Genomic DNA, 16,660 nt, shown 5'->3' on the forward strand with positions numbered 1-16,660 from the left:
GCTGCAGAGAGGCCAGAGGGCAGGACGAGAGGGCAGGAAGGGAGTGCCGTGAGCTGCTGGGCCACCGTGGGCTTTTTATCTTTTCCCAGCTGGGCCGGCTCCCCAGCTCCACAGACACTCCTGCCCCATCGCCCCAGGGGGAGAGGGAGGGGTCTCCCCCAGCAGGAGGGAGGGGCCCCCCTGGTTATCACCTGTGCTCCAGAGCTGGGGCTGAGCTGAGACTGTCTGGGGCAGGATGCCACCTTCTCCCCCTGCCCCCAGGCTCTCCTTGGTTGGCACAGGATGATATGGGCTCCCACGGCCACCCCCACCACCCAGTGGCTGCCTTGCTGTCCTCCTACCCAGCCCCAGTGGCCGCTGTCAATGGAAGCTCTGTTCTATGGGGTTTGTCCCAGGCCCCTGTTGTAAGCCAAGGCTGCAGGGCCTGAGGCTGTGCAGGTGGTAGGAGAAGGAGCATTGAGCAATGGGCTGCCAGAGAGAGCATCCAGGCCTGCTCCCTTCCCACCCCCAGCCCATGGCCCACCGTTCCTCACAGGTCCAGGGTGGGTGACACAGGTGACAGGGTGAGAGTGGGGATAGCCTGTGCCTCTGCCATAGAGCGACAGAGCCTTCTGGGAAGTGAGCCTGTGCAGGCAAAGTGAATTCAAAGACAGAAAGAGGGTCCCTGGCCAACCATGGGGGCAAGGCACTTGATCAGGAGGTAGAAAAGGCCTGGGGTCCTCAGGCAGGGCCCAGAAGCCTGGGAGCAAAGGACCCTCTTATGGAGGCTGAAGAGACAGCAGGGGATTTAACCAATACCTGAGATCCCTGACCCTCTGCACCACAGCAGAGTCCCCACAGAAAGGTTCGGCCACTTTGGAGGGAGCTGGAGGTGGGCTGAGGACACAGACCACCCTGGGTGGAAACAGGCACAGCTCCAAAAGGCAGGTGTTCCGAAAAAGCCCCAGGAGGCCCATGAAGAAACCCTGTCACTCCCATCTTCCCCTTATGCAGGAGCCCATGTGTCTGATTCAGAGGGGCCAGTGGAGCTCCTTAAATCACCTCATATGGTCGCCCCCAACTTCCTATTCACCTCAGTCTGCTGGGACCAAACAAAGCCCCAAGCAAAGATAGAGACGTCAACTGTCAGGGGCAAGGGGTGATTGAGGAGGTGACTTTAGACACTGGCCCTCCTCACCCCCTTCATCTCTCAGCAAGAAGATGGGCTCAAAGTGAACCGAGACTTGCCTGAAAAAAAAGAGCGAGGACAGCATCGTTGTGCTCCCCACCCCCACAAGATGAGCAGAACGACCAACCAGCCTGTGTCCCCAGGATCCCAAAAGAGAGGACATGGGACTGCCATGGAGAAGGCTTGGCCTCCCTCAGCCTAGGGAGGGCAAGTGAAGAGACTGCCTGCTCCAGGACCAGAGGGAGCTGTGGGATCTTCTCCTAGGGCCCCTGGGAGGCTGTAAGTGGCTCCCAGTTGCTTGAAGAAGTTGAACCCCGCTCCCACGAGGAATGAGAGTGACAGCACTTGCAGAACTAGTCCCTTAATAGCCAAGAGGAGATTTTGGAGTTAGGACACTGGGCATTTGAGGAGCCAAGCCGAGCCATCTCCCACACTGAGCTGCGTGTCCTGGGGCAACTCGCAACTTCTCTGAGCCCCATTTCCTCCTCTGCCTATAAGCAGGGCCCTCCATGGAAGCCCTTTGGAAAAGCGATCCCTGGATGAAGCCACCACTTCCCACTGACCTTTGTTTCCTTTACCCAGGCTGAGATCACTTTCTCAGCCTCCCTTATCTCTCCCTGGGCCGTGTGGGAGGAGGAAACAGTCATGAGTGGGCCCTAGCCTCCAGGATGTGGCTGTGGGCCCCCTCTGAGTCATAGGACAGCCAGGCTGGTGGGAGTGAGAGGCAGTCAGTAAACACAAGTCTCACCTCACCCCAGACACTGACACTCACGCCATCCCTCGCACACATTTACCAAGCTTGCTCTCTGGGCCAGGCTTTGTGCTGGGAGCTGGGGACAGGTGCACAGGGCCCAGGGCACACTCTCATGGAGCTCCCGGCTTGCTGCTTGAAGACAGCCTCCCTCCCACCCAGGCTCACAGTCCAGGCCCAGACAGAAGCCTGGGAGGCCACTTTGCCTCCACCAGCCCTCACAACTCTACCTTCAGACAAGACATGCAAGCTAAGACCTTCTTTCTGCAACCCAGGGAGGAGCGGTTTCCTCCCCTCCTGCCCTCCACAGAGAGGAAGAGCTGCTGCACACTGCTATACTCATTACTGAGGGGCTCCATCTCTGGAGACTGTCACCTGCCCAGAGTCCCTCCCTGATGGCAGGACACAAAAGCAGAGGGGAAAGAAGGTTGCTGCCGCCAAAGGGAGGGGGCAAGACAGTGGATACTGCCAACCTAGCACCTACCGTGGGCCAGGCTGGGTGCTGAACAGTAAGAAAGTTACAGGAACAAAGGAGCCTCCAAAGGGTAGGGCTTTCTGAGCTAATTAGCATCATTTTTACAGTCAGCATTTACTCAGCACATACTATGAGGCAGACAGTGGCCTGGGCACCATCCCTGCAATGGTATGTTGAGTCTCCACGATGGTGATGCTCCATCTGCCTCCCTCACGCTCCATTCTCCACCCTCCTCTGACCCTTGTGGGCTGCTCCCTGGCACTCTGGCTTCCAGTTGGGTTGACCAAAGGGAGACACCAGCAGGAGATCAGAGGGAGGAGAGAGGTCAGGTGCTTCTTCCCAGCTCCCTCCCTACTTCCAACCCCTTCAGACCACTGTCTGGGGTCATGGCTGCGTCTCCCCAAGATTACAGCTTCTGCCGCCTCACTGCTTCTCTTGACCTTCAGCTCTACATAAGGCGACCAGCCCATCCTGATTTTCTCAGGACTGCCCAGCTTTAGCTCTGCAAGTCCTCTCAGTCTTGGACACACTGAGAGGGTGGACCTCGCTCTAGGGGTGGTAACAGCTTCCCCCCATTGCTGGTCCCTAGCCTCTCCATCCCTGTTCCCTCAGCCCTACCTACACCACTGTAAGTAATCCTTTCATTAAAGTCAGTTTAGCCCTCTCAGGCCCTCACTTCCAAGATGACAAAGAAAAGAAGGAACAACAATTACGCCCACGGCCACGTGCAGCCTATTCACTGCACAAACTCTACCTGACATGTGCCCGAGGGCAAGGCCATTAAGAAAGTCTTCATCTGAAAATGTGGTAGAGGCCACCACCGTCAGGGACATTTCCAAAGGGAGTGTCTTGGATGTCTGGGTGCTTCCCAGGCTGAATGTGAAACTGCATTACCATGTGAGGGGAGCCGCTCACAGCAGGCCAGGCTGGAAGCAGCCTTGTGAAGCCCAGAAGGACCCAACACCCATGTCTCGATTCAGAATGGCAGGTGCTGCCCGAAACCTCTGCCAAAGCCCACGTAAGGGGCTGAATCCCTCAGCACTAAAGAAAGACTATCCTCTGGGAGGTGGGAGAAACGGAAATTATACTTTTTTTTTTTTTTTTTTTTTGAGATGGAGTCTTCCTCTGTTGCCCAGGCTGGAGTGCTGCTAGCAGCCAGATCTCAGCTCACTGCAAGCTCCACCTCCCGGGTTCACGCCATTCTCCTGCCTCAGCCTCCCGAGTAGCTGGGACTACAGGCGCCGCCACCTCGCCCAGCTAGTTTTTTGTATTTTTTAGTAGAGACGGGGTTTCACCGTGTTAGCCAGGATGGTCTCGATCTCCTGACCTCGTGATCCGCCTGTCTCGGCCTCCCAAAGTGCTGGGATTACAGACTTGAGCCACCGCGCCCGGCCTACTTTTTTAAAAAGTCAATTTAATTGAACTACCTTGGATGAATTTCGTTTCCTTCTGGGATCCTAGTGGCACAGTCGCCACACAGCCCTGTGAGGTACATATTATTATTATTCTCTTTTTACAGATGAGGTAACTGAAGAGGTCAAGCCGCTTGATCAAGGTCACACCACTAGGAAACGGCAGAGCTGGGATTCAAGCCTAGGAGTTCTAGCCACATCCTCACCGGTTCCTGTCTCCTTCACACAAAGCTGAAAAGCCTTCTTGTATAATTTGGATGGAGAGATTCATGGATCTGAGGAAAGGCCTGCCCTCCCTCTAAAGCAAGGACGGGTGTAATGTGAACTCCTGCAGCCCAGACAGTGGAGTGTGAGGTTGAGCAAGGTCCCCCACCTGGGTCTGGAAAGCAAGAATGGGGAAAGAGGCCGGGCGCGGTGGCTCAAGCCTGTAATCCCAGCACTTTGGGAGGCCGAGACGGGCGGATCACGAGGTCAGGAGATCGAGACCATCCTGACGAACACGGTGAAACCCCGTCTTTACTAAAAAATACAAAAAAACTAGCCGGGCGAGGTGGCGGGCGCCTGTAGTCCCAGCTACTCGGGAGGCTGAGGCGGAAGAATGGCGTAAACCCGGGAGGCGGAGCTTGCAGTGAGCGGAGATCCGGCCACTGCACTCCAGCCTGGGCGACAGAGCCAGACTCCATCTGAAAAAAAAAAAAAAAAAAAAAAAAGAATGGGGAAAGAGCAACTGCAGGCACCCGTGAGGCTGCTGGGGGTGGGTAGAAAAGGTGATCCTTACAGCCCCTCCTGGCACCCCACCCGACTCCCACACTCCGGGCTTCCTGCAGAGTTTCCTGAAGGGGAGGAAGGAGGAGAAGTTTCCAGCCTCATGTTCAGACTTGCCCAAAGATAAGATGAGAGCCAACAGATAAGGGGGTAGGGGCAGAGTTTGAGCCCCAAGTCTCCATCAGAGCCCCCAGGCACAAGCTGAGCACATCCTCATCCTGGGTGCAGGAGTGCAGGCTAATTGAGAAGCTGAGTCCCTGACCTGAACCAGACAGACACAGAGCCCGGGACAGCAACAGGTGCAGCCAGACTGCCAGGGACAGGAAGGGCCCAGCAGGTTAAACATGAGAATTAGAGAATCTTCCTAGGAGGAGAAAAATTTGGTGCACAGTCAGGAATAAGGAAGGGGGCTGCCCGCAGTAAGAACTAGAACCTCTTAACACAGGCAATTGACGAGGAAGTGAGCTACAAGCACAGCTAAAACATCAGTGGAAGTATGAGAGATGGAGCACACCCCGAGGAACACACTGGGGGGCTTGAAGGATCCCTTGATAGAGTGGCTGGGATGTGGAGTGAGATGCCAATAGGACCTGTTTGGACACACATATGCCACAGATTGCCTTCCAAGGAGAGGAGGCTGGGGAGCCACACAGCTTTTGTTTTGCTGGGTGAGGTGCGCAAGCACTTAGAGCATTCAGAACGGCAGGAGGGGAGACTTTATTGATTTTTGCAGCATCCGCTGTGGGCTGGCTTGGGCTGTGGGCAGTGGACACAGAGTTGGCCGTGCAGAGCCGGCTGATGGGGGGAGCAGGCCAAATGTGTTCAGGAAGGAGGTGGCTGCTGGCTCACTCAGTAGGTGATGGATGTCTTCAGACTCGACTCAACTGTCTTCTTCAGGATGGTGTGGCAGCTGGAGCCAGAGCTGGAGCCGGACACAGAGCAGGAACCCAAAACAGGGTCCTTCCCAGAGCCCAGGATAATGTTGGAGCCTCCAGTCACGATGCTGGTGCAGCAGGACCCAGAGCTGCTTTTCCCGCCACTAAGTCCACAAATGCTCCCCAAGTCTCCACCAACTCCTCCAGACATGACAGTGCTGCCTCCCACCGAGGCTGCCAAGAAATGCACCGGGTCAGAGCAGGGTCCTCGGCTCCCCATGGGGATCCCATCCCCAAAGTCCCCTGATACTCACAGATAGTGATCTGGCTGGGGCACTCCCCAGACATCCTAGGGGAAAAAGGACAAGAGAGGGATGCGCTAAGAAATACTGCAAAGAATGCATCCCTACGAGCTTTTAAGCCCCTCAGAGCAGGCCACCCACCCTCTCAGCAGATAAAATCCACAGTCCCCAACTTAAAATATCTCTCTGCAGCGTCAGTTGCCCTTAGCGACTCGCAATGTCAGGAAATCTCTCGGAATCCTCTTTAGCAAGCAGCTCACTGTGTTGGCATCCCATCCTCCTCCCCCACCTCATATTCCCAGGTCCCTCCAAGCCTCTCTCACCTGCACTCCTCGCCCTCCAGCAGCCTGCGGTAGGTGGCAATCTCCACATCCAGGGAAAGCTTCATGCTCATCAGCTCCTGGTACTTGCACAGCAGCTGGGCCAGGTTCTGCTTGGCCGTCCTCAGAGCAGCCTCCAGCTCGTGCACCTTGGCCTGAGCGTCCTTGAGGGCCAGCTCCCCACGCTGCTCAGCGTCAGCGATGGCGGCCTGCAGGCTGGCGTTCTGGAAGCGGGGTAGAAATGAGCGAGAAAGTGGTTGTAAGTCCAACATAGCCTCTCAAAGCACCCCCTGTGGATATCACTTGAGGGCTGGGGTGGATCATAATCTCATGAGCTCAAAATTATACATGGCCGTCTGTACCAACACCACCCCTGCAACAGGCTCCTCTCATTCTAAAGGAAGGTATTGCTTCCCTCACTTCCTTACCTCCTGCAGTAGGTTGAAGAGAATCCCCCAAAACTTTCATGTCCACCCAGGACCCCAGAATGTGATCTTATTGGAAGTACGGTCTTTACAGATGTAATTAATTAAGGATCTCATAATCATATCATACCATATTTAGGGTGAGCCCTAAATCCAATGACTGGTGTCCTTATGAATAGAAGAGAGAACACAGAGACAGACACAGAGAGAAGAACTCATCAGAAGAGAGAGGCAGGGCTGGGTGTGGTGGCTCACATCTGTAATCCCAGCACTTTAGGAGGCCAAGGCAGGCAGATTACAGGAGTTCGAGACCATCCTGGCTAACACAGTGAAACCCTGTCTCTACTAAAAATTTAAAAAATATATATATAGCTGACCGTGGTGGCACGCACCTGTAGTCCCAGCTACTGGGGAGGCTGAGGTAGAAGAATTGCTTGAACCCAGGAGGTGGAGGTTGCAGTGAGCCAAGATCGTGCCACTGCACTCCAGCCTGGCAACAGAGCAAGACTCTGTCTCAAAAAAAAAGAAAAAAAAAAAAAGAAAGAGGCAGAGATGGGAATGATGCAGCAAGAAGGCGAAAAATGCCAAGGAGCTCCTGGAGCCTGCAGAAGCTAGCAAGACCCAGGGAGGACTCCCACTGCACCTTCAGAGGAAGCACAGCCCTGCCAACACCTTGATTTCAGACTTCAAGGCTCCAGGACAGGGAGAGATTACATTTCTGTTGTTTTTAGCCACCCAATTTGTGAAGATTTGTCACGGCAGCCGTAGGACACTAGTACAACTCCTGTGCCACCTCCCCAAGTGCTCTTTCCTTATTTCTTCCCACCCCCAGCCCTCGGCACCTCTCCCAGGGTGCTTAGTGCTCTTCCTGTACCGTGGATCACCACCTACAAGGCTCCCCCTGAGGGCCACCAACGTTCTTTTTTTTTTTTCAGACAGTCCCATTTCAAATACTTTGTCCTGTTGTCAGAGTATATCAAACCGTGTGCCTCAATTTTGGGTTTGAAAAACATAATCTCAGCCTGGTGTAGTGGCTCACACCTGTAATCCCAGCACTTTGAGAGGCTGAGGTGGGCAGATCACTAGGTCAGGAGATCAAGACCATTCTGGCTAACACAGTGAAACCCTGTCTCTACTAAAAATACAAAAAAAAAAAAAAATTAGCCGGACATGGTGGCACACGCCTGTAGTCCCAGCTACTCAGGAGGCTGAGACAGGAGAATCTCTTAAACCTGGGAGGTGGAGGTTGCAGTGAGCCAAGATCGCGCCACTGCACTCCAGCCTGGGTGACAGAGCGAGACTCCTTCTCAAAAAAAAAGAAGGAAAATATAATCCCTTTACTGACAATAGAAAGCTAGGGGAAGGATGAGATCCCTGTCTTTATCAGCCTTACAGTTGATTTGCCCTCACATCTGACTCAGGAAAGAAGGAATTATCTAAAGTCTGTCATTATTAGATCCCCACTCTGTGGATAGAAACATAATCTCTACTCTACAGATGAAGAAACTGAGGCTCAGAAAGATGGGTGGCAGAACTGGGATCCTAACCCACTTGGGCCTGCACAGGGGAGCCCAGTTAATCATGTTTGTGCAGGAAAAGCAGCAGGGGACAGTGCTATATCCCCAGGAGGGATTCTCCCAGGAAAGGCACATTGCTGTGTGACGAGCTGTGATTCCCAGGCCCAGGTACCCAGTACACACTCCTGCATGCTGCCACTAGACTCTGAAGACCACATGCTTCAGAACCAGCAACCTCATTTAAAAAGCAGGTTTCTGGGCCCCATCCTTAGAGATTCTGACTCCTCAACTCTGCCAGGAGGCCAGGAATCTGGATCTTAACAGCCTCCCCAGAGGATTCCAAAGCAAGGGGTTCAAATTGGTTGGTGAAACATAGTGGCAGCAAATTGAGTAACAGGACTCATCACATTCCTCTCAGGCCCTGCCTCTCATTGCAAACAAGAGCCAGAAAGATGGTTTGGGATGAAGTGTGGGTTCTGGATACTCCAAGAACCCTCCCCAGAGGGCCTTGCTTGGGAGTCAAGGGACAGCATGTGACTTTCGAACCAAGCTATAGTGCTTGAGGAAATGGCTTGACTCTGTGGTCTCTGCTCTCCATCCTCCATTGATCCCCGAATTGATCTTTTGGGTTTAGGAAATATGAGTGCAAGAATACTTCACAGTTTGAGAATTCATAACACTTCACACCTAGAAGTGAGGTCTCCTCACTGCAGGAGGAGCAGGAAATGGCTTCCTTCCCCTTGCCAATCCCTTCCTCTACTTCTGACCATTGTAATGCATCTACCTAAGGAGAAGTTAGCCCCATCCTGCCACCCACCTCACTTACTCTCTGAGGCCCTGGCTCCCAACTTCCCCCATAGGGCCCCAGGACCTTCAGTGTTTGACCTTAAAGTCCCTGCTGGGCTTGAGAAGTAAGAGTCAAAAGAAGAGATAAGAAAAGAGATGTGGGCTGGGCACAGTGGCTCACACCTGTAATCCCAGCACTTTGGGAGGCTGAGTCCAGTGGATCACCTGATGTCAGGAGTTTGAGACCAGCCTGGTCAACATGGTGAAACCCTGTCTCTACTAAAAATACAAAAATTAACCGGGCATGGTGGTGGGCACCTGTAATCTCAGCTACTTGGGAGGCTGAGGCAGGAGAATTACTGGAACCCGGGAGGCAGAGGGTGCAGTGAGCTGAGATCATGCCATTGCATTCCAGCCCAGGCCAACAAGAGTGAAACTCCATTTCAAAAAAAAAACAGAAAAGAAAGAAAAAGAAAAGAGATGAGGCTGGGTGCAGTGGCTCATGCCTGTAATCCCACCACTTTGAGAGGCCGAGGTGGGCATATAACTTGAGGTCAAGAGTTTGAGACCAGCCTGGCCAACATGGTGAAACGCCGTCTCTACTAAAAATACAAAAATTAGCCAAGCATGGTGGCACGTGCCTGTAATTCAAGCTACTCAGGAAGATGAGGCAGGAGAATCCCTTGAACCCGGAGGCAGAGGTTGCAGTGAGCCAAGATCACGCCACTGCACTCCAGCCTGGGCAACGGAGTAAGACTCTGTAGGAAAGAAGGAAAGAAAGAAACAAGAAAGAAAGAAAAGAAAAGAAAGAGATAAGAAAAGAGAAAAGAGATGAATTAACCATCTCCCCAAAAGGTTGAAAGCAAGACGTACACCTGGACATAGGCTCCAATGCTGTCAGCCCCTCCCCAACGCCAGGGGAGTGCAATGCAGTGGCACTATCCCACAGAAGCCAACATGCGGCTAGAAGTCACAACAGGAAGGCTGAATTCACCCTAAATGGGGCTTGAAGTTATCTTCTCCCCAAATTATCCAAAGATCCAGCCAGTTATCAATGTCCTCGACACAAACCCACTGGCAACCCCAATGGAGAGACAGAAACTAGGAACTGGGGAGTGAGTTGAAGACACAAAGGCAATGAGAGGATGTTTGGAGGGCTCTGGGAATCTACCTGCTTCTTGAGGTTCTCAATCTGACTCTGCAGCCTCTGAATCTCTTGGTGCAGCCGAGAGATCTGGACTTTCGTTTCCTGCATCCTGTCCCCATGAAGCTGGGCAGACACCTGAAGCTCCTGGTACTGAGAGGGGAACAGAGGGGACACCATTAGTTGAGAGGACCGCCACCTTTGACCATCTCCCTATGTTTGGAATGCCACCTCTCACTTCATTATTTGGAGTGTTTGTTAAACGCCTGTAGCCAGGACACAGTGGGATGTACTTCCAGAAGTCCAAGCTTATCTCCCACAGTTCCTCTGCATCACCTCCCTCCTGGAGGGGAAATGGCCCTGCCCACCCAGCCCCAGACCTTCAGGGAGGTAACTGGAACTGCCCCAATGGAATCTAGGTGGATGACCACCCTAGACTGTGGGCATGGAGACCTAGCCATTTCCAGCATGGTGCTGCCCTCCCGGGTCCCACCACCTTGGTCTGGTACAGGGCCTCAGCCTCAGCCTTGCTGGTCCGGGCGATCTCCTCATACCGGGCGTGGACCTCAGTGATGATGCTGCTGAAGTCCAGGTAGTGGTTGTTGTCCATGGACAGTACCACAGACGTGTCGCTGACCTGGGTCTGGAGCTGGCCCAGCTCCTGCAGGGAAGACAGGTTCAGTGTCCACCCACCCCCAGCTCCCTCTCCCCTTGAAGCCTAGGATGATTGAGCAAGATGGCAAATTTCTGCTTACATGCCATGACCCCCATTCATCCCAGGTGGCATTGAGTATGCCCTGCTCACCATGGGACTTGATCTCCTCATTCAAAAATGAGGGCCATAGGAGGTGGTCTCTGAGGTCTCTTGCAGCTTGGACATTAATGGAAAATGACCTGCAAGGCCCGAAATCACCCAGCCCCCATCACTCCTCAGGCTTCATTTTTTTCTTCTTCTTCTTCTTCTTTTTTTTTTTTTTTTTTTTTTTTTTTGAGATGGAGTCTTACTCTGTTGCCCAGGCTGAAGTGCAGTGGCATGATCTCAGTTCACTGTAACCTCCGCCTTCCAGGTTCAAGCCATTCTTCTGCCTCAGCCTCCCTAGCAGCTGAGATTACAAGCACTTGCCACAAAGTCTGGCTAATTTTTGTGTTTTTTGTAGAGACAGCATTTCGCCAGGCTAGTCTTGAACTCCTGACCTCAGGTGATCCACCTGCCTCAGCCTCCCAAAGTGCTGGGATTGTAGGCACGAGCCACTGTGCCCAGCCATCTTCAGACCTCTTATCACATTCCTCTCTCTCTTGCTCCTACAACTCTGGCCACACTGGCCTTCCTGCATTTCCTCAGACAGCACACTCCCACTGTGGGCTGCAGCCACTGCCTGGAATCCCAGAAACCCCCCTGCGTGGTAACCTTTCTCACCTCCTCCAAATCTTTGCTCAGATTTTATCTCCTAAATAAGGCCTACCCTGGCCACATGATTTGAAATTGGCACCTGCTCCATGTTCCCAATCCTCCTTTCCCTGTGCTCATTTTCCTTTTTTCCATTGTGTTTATAACCTCCTAGCATACTGTATAATTTCCTTATTTACTAAGTCTGTTGCTTATTGTCTGTCTCCCAATAGAAAGCAAACTTAGCAGGGTGCGGTGGCTCATGCCTGTAATCCCAGCACTTTGGGAGGCCAAGGCAGGTGGATCACGAGGTCAGGAGTTCAAGACCAGCCTAGCTAAGATGGTGAAACCCCATCTCTACTAAAAATACAAAAATTAGCCAGCTGTGGTGGCAGGCGCCTGTAACCCCACCTACTCGGGAGACTGAGGCAGACAATTGCTTGACCCCGGGAGGCAGAGGTTGCAGTGAGCTGAGATCATACCACAACACTCCAGCCTGGGTGACTGAGCAAGACTCCATCTCAAAAAAAAAAAAAAAAAAAAAAAAAAAGCAATCTTTTCGTCTGTAGTGATTTTTGCCTGGTTATTCATTGATGTATCCCCAGGACCTAGCGATTCACATAGTAAGTTTTTAGTAATTGGTTGTCAAGTGACTGAATGACCCAGAATCTAAGCCATCCTAACAGACTTCCCCTCTGGCCACTCTCCCCATGGCCACAGGGAGCCTGCCCACCCTGTCCCCTCTCTTGGCTCCCGCCTGCCCTTTGGTTGAGCCTCACTTCTTCATTCAGATGCTTCAAGAAGCAGATGTATTCTCTCAGAGTCTCCAGCTTGCCCTCCAACTCCATCTTGCTCAGGAAAACCCCATCCGCATCCTAGACACAGCGGGAGAGAAACCTTGCAACCCCCTCTTCTCCTTTGGGGATCCTACTCTGGCTCAGGAATACTGTTCATGCACTGCTCGACACCCATCCACCATGCCTCCCAAGTCCCCCGCCTTCCTCCTCCAGCCCCACCCTGTCCTGCTCTCTCCTTTGCCCAACATTGACCCAACATCGCCTTCAGGAAGTCTTCCCTGATTAATCACAACCAGTTCTGCTTCTTCCTCTCCCTCCCCACCCTCTCCTGCTGTGACATCAGAGCTCGTCAAGCAGTCCTTCAGTCAGATCTTGTCTTGGGGTCCCTGTGTCTAGGCAGATGTCCCATTTCCCCAGGGGACCCCTGCAGGCAGAGCGATAGCCTGTCCTAAATCAGGACCTCTCACCCTTTCCCTCCCAGCCTAGGACTAGGCTCCGTGTACAGTGGGTGCTCAGGACGTAAGTGGAGCACTGGCCCCCACCCTCACCTTCTTGAGGACCACAAAGTCATTCTCAAGTGTGGCGCGCCTGTGGGCCTCCTCCTCATACCTGCCAAATAAGTAGAGAAGGACGCAGTTCGAGGCTCCACGGTCAGAGCTCATGCCCCCACTTCCAAGCATGACTTCCCTGAAAAGGACTCCTTGCCTGAGAATGCCCCCAAACAGGACAACAAGCAGCCCTTCTCTCCTTTCCCGCCACGTCCTGGCTATGTACCTGTGCCACTCTTTCAGCCCATGTCCTTTTGATGACGACAGTCACATTGTTTCAGTTTATAAGGCATATTAGAATACCTTTTCCCACTTGCTACTCACACCCATCACTGGGGCAGACAGTTTGGGTTTTATCAGAGAGATTAGACTATTTGACCAAGACCCCACAGATGACTAGGTAGACAAAACAGAGCCAACCCAGGTCTCCTGACCCCAATCCTGGGCTCCTTCCAGAACCTGCCCTCCTCCGCCTCATATTCCATCATCCCAACAGGCCTGGGAGGCCGGAAGGGCAGGTGACATTTCCCAAGTTTACAGAAGGGAAACCAAGTCTGGGAGAGATGAGATGCCTTGCCCAGGCTGCACAGCTACCCCTCACTCACAGTCGCCCCCACCCAAGCCCCCTATTAGTCCAGGGCTCTCTCCACTCCACCAGGTCACCTAGGCGTGCAGCCCAGAACCACAACCCATCTGTGAATGTGTCACGGGCCTGGCGACGGCCCCACTAAATTGATTCCCTCCCCTCCTTGGGAGGAATCAATTTCAGTCAATTCAGAGAGCATCTGAATCACTTTAGCCCACAGCCTGCTGAACAGGAATTTCTCAAGAAAAAAAAAAAAAAGCCACTGGGGCATTGTTTAAATAAGCCCTTCCCAGCCTTGACCGGAAACACGGGCCCTTGTAGCTGGGGCATGTAGGACACTGGTCTCCTCGCCTTTCCTCCGAGGTTCTCCAGACCTGGGTGGGGGCTGCGGGACACCTCCTTTACCTGTAGCAGGTGGGCACCTGAGAGCCTGGGGAATGGGGATGCGGAGGGGTAGAGGGGAGGCCAGTCATGTGCCTCTGGGTGCTCAGTATGTGGGACACCTCCTGACTGTCAGACCCAATCTGAGTCCTCCCAGACCCCGCCCACATAGCATGGGGAAATTTCAGCGTGCCTACTTGAACTTATACTCCTCCTCCTGGTCCCGGCAGGCCTTCAACTCAGCATCCAGAGCCCCTCGTTCTCCCTGGAGCTGCTGCAGCTGCTTCCTGAGCTGATCCAGGCAGGCCTCAAAGACAGGCTCCAGGCCCTGCTGGCTGCCACTCAACCCCTGTTGCTGCAGCAGGTGCCACTTGGTCTCCAGGACCTTGTTCTGCTGCTCCAGGAACCGCACCTGCAGCAGAAGCAGAGGATCCCTGAGGCTCCCGTGGGACTCCCTGTGCACAGCCTCTGGAAAGTAAAGCCTGTGGGACCCTCCCATCAGCCCCACCTTTCCGCTGTCTCCCTGCCCAACCTGGCCAGGGGGAGCCTCATGACCTTCCATGACACTCTGAACACACCAAAAGACTGGACAGACTAATGGGACAAGGTCTTCCCCCCTGCTGGTTGGCCGTTCTCTGTCCCTGAGCCCCAGTCATGGAACAACAGGGCCTCCGCATAGCCAGAGAGTCCAGTTAGTCCACAGGAGGGACTTCCTTGCTGCAGAAGTTATTAGAAAAGTGGTAAAAGGAGGACAAACTTCCCATTCCCAAGTCCATCAAGAGCAGCTCCTCTAAGGGAAGCACAGAGACAGGGGCTTGGCTGAGCTGACCCTCACCTTGTCAATGAAGGAAGCAAACTGGTTGTTGAGGGTCCTGATCTCCTGGGTCTCCTGCGTCCGCACCACCTGGAACTGGGGGTCGATCTCAATCTTCAGTGGGGTCAGCAGATTCTGGTTAATGGTCACTTCTTGGATGCCCCCCGGAGGGCACAGGGAGAGCCCAGGCCCAGCACTCCACTCCCCAAACTGCACCCCCAGCCTTCCCCCTGACCCCCAGGTACTCCCACGAGAGCCTCCCAGGCACCCCCCAAAGGAATTAAGGCTCCTGCTGCTGAAGCCTCCCCTGCTGCAGCCCCTTGAGCGAGCAGAACAGGCTGAGCGAGAGCTGAAGCCCCTCTGGGCCCGGCATGGGGAGAGAGACATGGCAGAGACAGACAGTCACGCAGCTGCAGACGGACAGACAGATTGTCAAGGTGTGTGAGTTTCTGCCCTGGGGCCCCAGCACGAGACTTTTATCCACTCCCGTACCTGGGCTGGGCCTTGGAGAGCAAGATGCTCTTGATCTGACTGTGTCTGTCACTTGGCTCCAGCTGACTTATTCTGACGTGCCTGGAGAATAAGTGTCCAGCACGTGCAGAGCCAAGGGAGAAGGAAACCCAGACCCTGCCCTCGGAGCTCCCAGGTTGTTGGAGAAAGAGGCATGCCCAAAGGTGAGGAAGCAGGCAGGAGACCAGGATGTCAGTACTGAGGGACAGGGAGGGATGGCCAGAGCAAAGTCACTGAGGCCACTCAGGGAAGGCTTCCTGGAGCAGATAGGGAAGCAGCGGGGAGGTTGAAGAGGAAAGAAAGCTAGAAGGGGTTCAGAGGAAGCATCAGAGTGCCCTGGATTCTCAAGGGAGAATCTACCTCAAGGAGTTGGAGAAGGAACGCACTTGCAGCGCCACAAAGTGAGGAGGTGTTATTGCCATCGTTGGCTAAAAGACACTCCAAGATTTGGAAATGAAACAGAAAAACAGGGTTTCCAAGTCCTTCCTCTTGCCCAACCCAGCAATCATCCATGAGGCACCACCCACTGAAACCAGGCATCTCCATCCAGGATCTCATGGACAGTTCGTTTCTGACCCAGCCTATGGCTCTGCTCCTTCCACAAGCACTCAGGGCCAGGCCCATCCACCTGCCATCAGGCTCTGCTTCCTCAGGTTACAAATCAGAGCCACCCAGCCTCCAAAATGAAATGTGCATTTAGGGCCAGGCACAGTGGCTCATGCCTGTCATCCCAACACTTTGGAAGGCTGAGGTGGGTGGATCACTGGAGGTCAGGAGTTTGAGACCAGCCTGTCCAACATGGCGAAATCCCATCTCTACTAAAAATACAAAAATTGGCCAGGTGTGGTGGTACACACCTGTAATCCCAGCCACATAGGAAGCTGAGGCAGGAGAATTGCTTGAACCCAGGAGGCAGAGGTTGAGCAGTGAGTCAAGATTGCGCCACTGCACTCCAGCCTGGGCAACAGAGTGAGACTCCATCTCAAAAAGAAAAAGCAATGTGCATTTAGAAAAATACTCCAGATGGACTGGGAGCGGAAACAGGACATTTGGGGTTCCCCAGAGGACAGTCTCTGCCTCTGGCCTGAAAGTCTGGTGGTTGGAGGAAAACCCTAGGGTTCATCTGATACTTCAGTACAAACTCTCCTGAGTCCTTCCAGGCAGGACTCCTGGAAGGAAGGCATCCAGTAGACTCCACTTAAGCTTCTCCACCACTGGCCGGCAGAGTTGGACCACTCTGATTTGGGCAAGTATCCAAAATTTCTTATTTACATGGCAAGGGGGCTATTTCTCCCGGTCCCCCTCCCCTTTCCTAGAGCCTGGCACATTCATAAGCAAGGACACCGGGGCCTTTGACAATGCAACTCAAGGCAAGGACAAACGAGGGCTCAGAATACTGAACACTCAAGAGACGTGCTATGAGGAAGTCAGTCTTAGCAATTTGAACAATCCCACAGATACTCCACCCCAAGGCCAGATAACAGTGAGTACGCCTCACCTCCCTCCAGAGGATTAAAAGCCCCTTCCTCCTTCCCCTGGCCCCAACCAGCAGCACGCCTTAATGAAACTGAATGGCAGGTGACCTCAAGAGGAAGAAGAGGCAGGGCCTTCAGTGGGGAGAACAAAGGAGTTCAAGGAGGAAGGGACCAGGTAAGGAAGAGAAGAGGAGAGAAAAGACCCAGGAGGAGAATTAGGTG

The 16,660-nt window shown here is 53.5% G+C and overlaps 1 protein-coding gene across 2 annotated transcripts; it reads right to left on the reverse strand.

The window, feature by feature from the left end:
- Positions 1-5,272: 5,272 nt before the first annotated feature.
- On the reverse strand, positions 5,273-14,914 carry KRT78 (keratin 78). Of its 2 annotated transcripts, XM_015151789.3 has the most exons (9): positions 14,475-14,913; positions 13,837-14,051; positions 12,673-12,733; positions 12,107-12,202; positions 10,437-10,601; positions 9,968-10,093; positions 6,072-6,292; positions 5,761-5,795; positions 5,273-5,680 (listed from the first exon to the last, which is right to left on the reverse strand). In XM_015151789.3, the coding sequence occupies exons 1-9, from the start codon at positions 14,838-14,840 to the stop codon at positions 5,421-5,423; spliced, it is 1,545 nt and encodes a 514-aa protein (XP_015007275.3). In that variant the 5' UTR covers positions 14,841-14,913; the 3' UTR covers positions 5,273-5,420. The 2 variants fall into 2 exon arrangements, with proteins under 2 accessions (XP_015007275.3, XP_077810474.1); XM_077954348.1 differs by lacking the exon at positions 12,107-12,202 and having other exon boundaries at positions 14,475-14,914.
- Between the last annotated feature and the right edge of the window lie 1,746 nt (positions 14,915-16,660).

The sequence above is a fragment of the Macaca mulatta genome, chromosome 11 (genome assembly GCF_049350105.2).
Source record: "Macaca mulatta isolate MMU2019108-1 chromosome 11, T2T-MMU8v2.0, whole genome shotgun sequence".
Lineage (NCBI taxonomy): Eukaryota > Metazoa > Chordata > Mammalia > Primates > Cercopithecidae > Macaca > Macaca mulatta.

Excerpts from the sequence above, each read along its gene's own strand:
- KRT78 (XM_015151789.3), bottom strand. The coding sequence starts at position 14,840 with ATGTCTCTCTCCCCATGCCGGGCCCAGAGGGGCTTCAGCTCTCGCTCA. Across the intron at positions 10,094-10,436 it reads AGGCCCTGTACCAGACCAAG|TACCAGGAGCTTCAGGTGTC; the intron begins GTGGTGGGACCC and ends TTCCCCTCTCAG. Across the intron at positions 5,796-6,071 it reads CTGGAGGGCGAGGAGTGCAG|GATGTCTGGGGAGTGCCCCA; the intron begins GTGAGAGAGGCT and ends TTTTTCCCCTAG.